The following is a 6,130-nucleotide window of genomic DNA, read 5'->3' on the forward strand; positions in this document are numbered from 1 at the left end:
CGCAGAGTTGCCACATCGCCCCGCATTCAAACTAAAAACGTTCTGTATGTTATGAAAATACAATTTTCAATTTTGTGTTTTATTATTAAACATATACGGATAGGTCAGTGGATTATTGTTGCTGTTGTTCTTGCTTCGAAGCGTGCGAAATGCGAAGGTATGACCGAGTAATACGTGTACGTGTTAAATTAGGAGAGAAATGCAAGTGAGTTATGATGATTAAGGTGTAGTGTTCTCTGGATTTCTGAATGATTCTATTTACATGGGCCTGCCCATTCCGCGACCCATTCCCATGCCACCGCCGGCCATCGGGGGTTCTCCGGCCTTGGGACTCTTTATTGTCTCATCGACGGAAAGGATCATGCAGGCTGCCTCGGCGGCCGCCGTCAGTGCATTAATCTTGATGATAGACGGCTCCCAGATGCACTGCTCATAGTTGTCCGAAATGTCTTCCTTGTTGATGTCGACGCCGAACCACTGGCCTCCTGCAAAAATGGCAAAAAATGGTATGGTTTAGCTTCAAAACACTGTTACATAGAATATAAAATCTATACTATACTATTACGTTGCATGATCACGCATAGTTTTATTAAATACAATTAATTCAGAGTAATGTTTCAATTATTAATTAGAGTTCAAAATTAGACTACCGATTTGAATTCGCTAACGATTTTAGCAGATAACATTCCGCCCAGGTGGCAGCGCCGCATACAGCCCGCGCAATAAACGAATTGAGAAGGTGCGAAAGAGCACAACATACAGCACATGTGACTAGAGTGAGAGAGGACGAGTGACAGTGAGGTCGAAGAAAAACACGCGTTGTTGCGGCTAAAATTTCCGCTGTATTTACATTATTTGGAAGAAAAAAACGCTGCCAAACGAAATGTCTAGCTCCGGGAGAAAGCGCAAGCAGCTACTGAAGCCGCGCCAGGACGATCACCGATCGCCGGTGAAGCGGCGCAGTGTGGACATCAAGTCGGAACCCTTGGACGGCTATCCGGCGCTCGCAGACTACGATTTAAGTACGGCCGATATAAAGCCGGATCTCACTGAACTCCAATTGCAGCTGGTGGCGGAGCAGCAGGCGCCCACCAACACCGTTCGCTTGGAATTGGAAGAGCAAGAAAGTGATTCCGACGAGGATGGCTACTCGGAGCTTGATTACCAAGCGGCAGATGTCTTCTGTCAGGGTAAGAAGGGTGCTCCTCCCGTCATTTCAAGCCCCCACTTATATAAATATCCTTTTCAAACCCAGACGATATGGATGACTACGATCCAGATTGGAGCAGCCAGCAGGCGGGCTCCAGACTACTCTTCAAATTTCCCATCCAGCAAACTGGGCTGAAATTCGGACAACGCTTCCAGGGACCACAGCACTACTTTAACCAACTTCTGGGAAATCGCTCCAAGTTCTTCAGTTCCCTAGCCCAAGGCTGCAACCTCAAGGGAGGAGAGCTCAAGTCCAAGCCCACAACTGCCGAAGAAATGGAAATCTTTATGGCGCTTTCCCTGCTTATGTGTGACCTGAAGCTGGAGCACCTTTCGGATTACTGGAGCACTAACATGTTTTATGGTCTCGTCGGATTCTCTGGGAAGATGCCCCTAGAACGGTATCAGCAGCTGCTGCACAGCCTTAACTTTGATGCACCGCAGCTAGAAACTGGCAGAGCCAAACTGAAGAACTTTGTACTGCTAGACTTCATCAACGAGCGTATGGAAGAGATATACATTTGTGGCCAGCAAATGGTGCTCAATGAACCTATCACTCTGTGGAAGGGTGCATTAAGGTACCAGGATGATCTTCCAAACAAATTCCGTACCAACGCACTACTGCTGCATATGCTAACTGAGCAGAGCGGTCTGGTGGTGAAGATTCTACCGGAGATTGTGCGGAAGGAAGACGCACCGGCATGGGTACGCAATTCCCGGCAGTTGGTGGAGCACCGAAACAAGATTGCCCTGAAACTAATGGAGGGTTACCAAGGAGGACGCACTGTGTACGCCTCAAAGTTCTATGGAAGCTACGGCCTGGCTCAGGAGTTGGCCAAGAAAAGCACCTATTGCAGTGGTCTGCTGGACAGGAATAGATATGGCAACAGTAAGGCACTGGTGCACCAGCGGTTGGATTCCAACAGCATCTCCACCAGCTATGCCACTTCTCTGATGATGGCCAAATGGCGACGACGGGCAAAGAGCTTGTACTTCTTCAGCTCCGACTGCTTGGCCATTTATTCCAAGGAGATGGCCATGCAAAAGACAAATGCAAAACCTAAGTTGATCCAGGAGCTTGAGTTTCAACTACGACCTGGAAACGATGGTCGCCACCACCTGATCCACTACCAAGCTGCCTGCAAGGAGCTGCCGGCAAACATGAAGCTGACCATTTTCCTACTCAACATCCTCGTGTACAATGCCTATTTGCTATACTTCGCCAATGGCCAGAATGCGCGAGTCGGACATCTTAAAAGTTACTCGGAGTTCCGGGTGATCATCATAAAGTCGCTTCTTAGAGAAGAAGTGACGAACGAACCGGTAATTAGTCCCCAGAAGCCAGAGACATATGAACGGTCAAAGAACAAACCGGTGCCCGAGCCCAGGTTGAAGACGGTTCTACACGAACCCATGCTTATCCAGCAGAACGGAAAGCCGGCCAAGAAAAACTGCCGCTATTGCCACAAAGGCGGAATGCTGCAGTTCAGCAGGTACATGTGCAACACCTGTCCCGATAAGCCGGGTTTATGCCAGGAACCCTGCTTTCTGCTCTGGCATGAGCAGCTCAAAAAGTAATCAGACAGACAATTGGACGAAGTGAATAAAAATAGATTTTAACTTGTTACGAGGAACAAATGTTTTTTTGTTTAAAGTTTCATACACAAGCTCTTTAAAATAAAAACTTATCTTCTCCCCTTTCAAATATAAATTTCAAACTCACTCATTGTTAAGGTGGCTTTGTATGGACAAATAATATTGGACACTCACCCTGGGCGTGCTTCTGGCGCAACTTGTTGAGAATGTTGGTGGCATCGAAACCGGCGTTGTCGCACAGCTGGCGAGGAATGATCTCCAGGCCCTTGGCGATGGCAGCGATCAGCAGCTGCTCCTTGCCGGCAATGGTGCGCGAATAGTCGCGCAGCAGCTTGGACAATTCCATCTCAATGGCACCACCGCCGGCCACCACGGAATCATGCTTGATGGTGCGGCGCACGATCATGATAGCGTCGTGGAGGGATCGCTCAGTCTCCTCCAGAAACTGTTCGGCACCGCCACGTAGGATAAGGGTGCTCGTCTTGGCATTGGGACAGCCTGTTTAAAATGGAAAATAACAAGTTGTTGTTAAAATGAGTCCTTCAATTAAGTATGCGAATAAGATTCTTACCTTGGAAGAGGTTGAAACGTTCGCCGCCCACCTGACGCTCCTCGAAGTGTTCGCACAGACCGAGAACATTGGGCTTAATGTCATTGGCCGTCGTCATGACGGCTCCACCGCAAGCCTTCATGGTGCGCTTAAGATCTTCTTCGGGAACGCGGCCGGCGCAGAATATGTCGCGGTCGGCGAAATACTGTGTGGCCACATCACCGATGGGCAGCTTGGAGAGGACAACATTGGCGCCAGACTCGTGGATCTTGGCCAGCTTGTTGTAGAGGATTTGCCACTCGGCGTCGACCACCTTCTGGTACTCCTTGACGTTGTCTACGCGGATCTCGGCGTTGTCGCGCTCAGCCTTAAGCTCCAATTCGATGTTGAGCAGGGCAATTTTGCAGTTGTCATAGGATTTGGGGGCCATTTCGAAGCCGGCATAGGAAAAGGTCTTTTTGAAAGCCACGCCCGACACCAGCTGTGACTCCTCCAGCGAGCCACCGGTCACCTTCTTAATGCCAATCATGTTGAGGGGCAGCAGCTCATCCAGTGAGAGAACAGCATCGACTACAATGCGGGAGAAGAAGTCCTTCTGCTGGTGAATCAACTTGGAGGACATGGCAGTGGCTGCGCACTTCTCAAGGAGAGCACGCTGCTGGTCCTTGGACTGTTCGACAATCTGGACGGCCATTTCGTTGATCTTCTCCATGCAGAGCTGCAGGGCCTTGCGGATGGCCTTAATGATGACTCGTGGGTGCACTCCCTCCTCCACGAAGGGTTTCACCTGCTTAAGGAACTCGCCGGCCAGCAGAACCACGGACGTGGTGCCATCACCCACCTAAAGGAGAAGTTGAATCAAAGCTTTAGCTGTGTCACGTGCTTGGCTTCTCAGGGGTACCATTCACTTACCTCGGCGTCTTGTGACTTGGCAATGTCCACCAGGGTCTTGGCCGCCGGATGGATGATCTCCAGCAGCTTCATGATGGTGGCTCCATCGTTGGAGATCGTTGCCTTGCCGCGGGCATCCACAATCAGCTTGTCCATGCCACGGGGACCCAGAGTGGTCCGCACCGCGTCCACGATCGACTGGCAGGCATTGATGTTGGACACCAGTTGCGGCTTGCCCTGCGACGAGTCAGTGCCTTCTTTGAGGAGCACGATTTGCGGTTGCTGCGGATCATACGGATATAGCGAAAATATATAGTAAAAGTCTCCAATTAGTCAGCAGATGTCGTCGGCTTGCGAGAAGCTTCTTTGCAGGTTATGTTTACAATCGCATGCCGCTCGCGAAGGAGTCCATGATTGGGATTCCCCTGGTTATCCTCGGATTATTTGCGGTCGGTCTTACCATATTTATGTGATGGGGTTGGCCTTTAGCACGTATTACAGTTTAAAACAATAAAGTTCCTAGCAGACAGGCGGCAACTTGCTTTTCGTTCACGTTTTCCGCGATGAGTAATGGGCCAATCGAATAATCGGTATTATTTTGGCTTTTATCGATGTTTGCAGCCAGTGTGAACGTTTGGGGATTTAGGCGCACTTTTAATGAAGTATGAAATCCTAGCTCAACTGGAAAGATATTTTGTTACTCATTTTATATAAAACTATCTATTTATTTCTATCTTGAGAAATTGTACAATAACAATGCTAGTTCCAAAACTTTTTTCAATGGACTAAAAATATTTTTAATTAAACATTTTAAACTAATATGAAATGCAACTGGTGGTAGTTATCGAAAAAGTCATCGATGGCCCCATGACGTCACTGTTGACCGGCGAGCGGTTTTTTGAAATTGCTCCCAACTTCAAATATAGATTTGTGATTCCTTCTATTTATATAATTTTGGCGATGCACGCACGCATGTCGCTTATTCCATTTTAGAAAGTGCGCCGCATCTTCAGTTTGTTCCTACCGCTCAACTTGAGTGAGTTGTGCACCGAGCAGCAATTAAATGGAAAATAAAAGAGTCATTTGAAAGGCCAAAACGCCAGAACATTCAACCGCAAATAGGTTTAAATGAAAGCACGCATTCTAAATCTAATTCGGTCATGTGGAATTGGAATTTTAGTTGCTCAAGACTCCTCTTAACGACGACACCGAACCACAATGGATGCCAATGGATACTAACCGGATACTAGACAATTGCCGAGTGATTACGAAACAAATCAGGATGCTGAACCGACTATGAGAAATGCAAATAGTGAGTAGGAAAAGGAAAAGTGAATTGGGGCTCCCTCACGATAAGGCACTCAAATCAAAGTGCAAAGTTTGCTCCCCTTTTGTGCTTTTATTTAGATTTCCCCTGTGTTGACAGACTGGAATCGGAATGTGTTCTAATTGTGTCCATCATTCATCGCGTCGTTAAGGCGATTGTCAAATTTGTATGTGATTTGTGGAAGTTTCAGCTGTTGGGGATTATAGACATAAAGATATTCAAATGCAATAAGATGGCATTTAAATCCAAATTAAAAGTATGAAATTTTAATCGCCTTAGTAAGACTATAAACAAGTTGATCATCTTAAATGTTTTGCAAGTATGTTTATTATCAAATGTATTTACTTCTGGTCTAAGCATATATGTAATAATAGATGCACGTTTCAACAGCTTTAATGTCACGTCTTCATACTGCACTTAAACTTAAACTAGCACAAATGTTTTGTGCTGATAAAACTTTTTAAATCATGCGGAAGTACTTATAACAATGTCTACACAAAGATAACAATTTAACTGAATTTTATCATATCTTTATCATACATATACCGAATTAATAT

General features: G+C 46.6%; 2 protein-coding genes across 2 annotated transcripts; one reads left to right on the plus strand and one right to left on the minus strand.

Annotated features, from left to right (window-relative positions):
• Nucleotides 1-45: 45 nt before the first annotated feature.
• On the minus strand, nt 46-4,820 carry LOC6607193 (T-complex protein 1 subunit eta). The gene is made up of 5 exons (XM_002031941.2): nt 4,707-4,820; nt 4,268-4,528; nt 3,377-4,196; nt 2,980-3,303; nt 46-485 (listed from the first exon to the last, which is right to left on the minus strand). Exons 1-5 carry the CDS (start codon nt 4,707-4,709, stop codon nt 259-261), a joined length of 1,635 nt encoding a protein of 544 aa, XP_002031977.2. The 5' UTR covers nt 4,710-4,820; the 3' UTR covers nt 46-258.
• Nucleotides 726-2,885, plus strand: LOC6607194. Its single transcript, XM_002031942.2, has 2 exons — nt 726-1,190; nt 1,256-2,885. The coding sequence occupies exons 1-2, from the start codon at nt 884-886 to the stop codon at nt 2,785-2,787; spliced, it is 1,839 nt and encodes a 612-aa protein (XP_002031978.1). The 5' UTR covers nt 726-883; the 3' UTR covers nt 2,788-2,885.
• Nucleotides 4,821-6,130: the final 1,310 nt, after the last annotated feature.

The sequence above is a fragment of the Drosophila sechellia genome, chromosome 3R, assembly GCF_004382195.2.
Source record: "Drosophila sechellia strain sech25 chromosome 3R, ASM438219v1, whole genome shotgun sequence".
NCBI classification, from domain to species: domain Eukaryota; kingdom Metazoa; phylum Arthropoda; class Insecta; order Diptera; family Drosophilidae; genus Drosophila; species Drosophila sechellia.

Bases quoted from the DNA above. Each gene is read 5' to 3' on its own strand.
- LOC6607193 (XM_002031941.2), bottom strand. The intron at 4,197-4,267 runs GTAAGTGAATGG...CTTCTCCTTTAG, and splicing joins CCAAGTCACAAGACGCCGAG to GTGGGTGATGGCACCACGTC. The intron at 486-2,979 runs GTGAGTGTCCAA...CCATTTTTGCAG, and splicing joins GCGCCAGAAGCACGCCCAGG to GAGGCCAGTGGTTCGGCGTC.
- LOC6607194 (XM_002031942.2), top strand. From the start codon at position 884: ATGTCTAGCTCCGGGAGAAAGCGCAAGCAGCTACTGAAGCCGCGCCAG. The intron at 1,191-1,255 runs GTAAGAAGGGTG...TTTCAAACCCAG, and splicing joins GGCAGATGTCTTCTGTCAGG to ACGATATGGATGACTACGAT.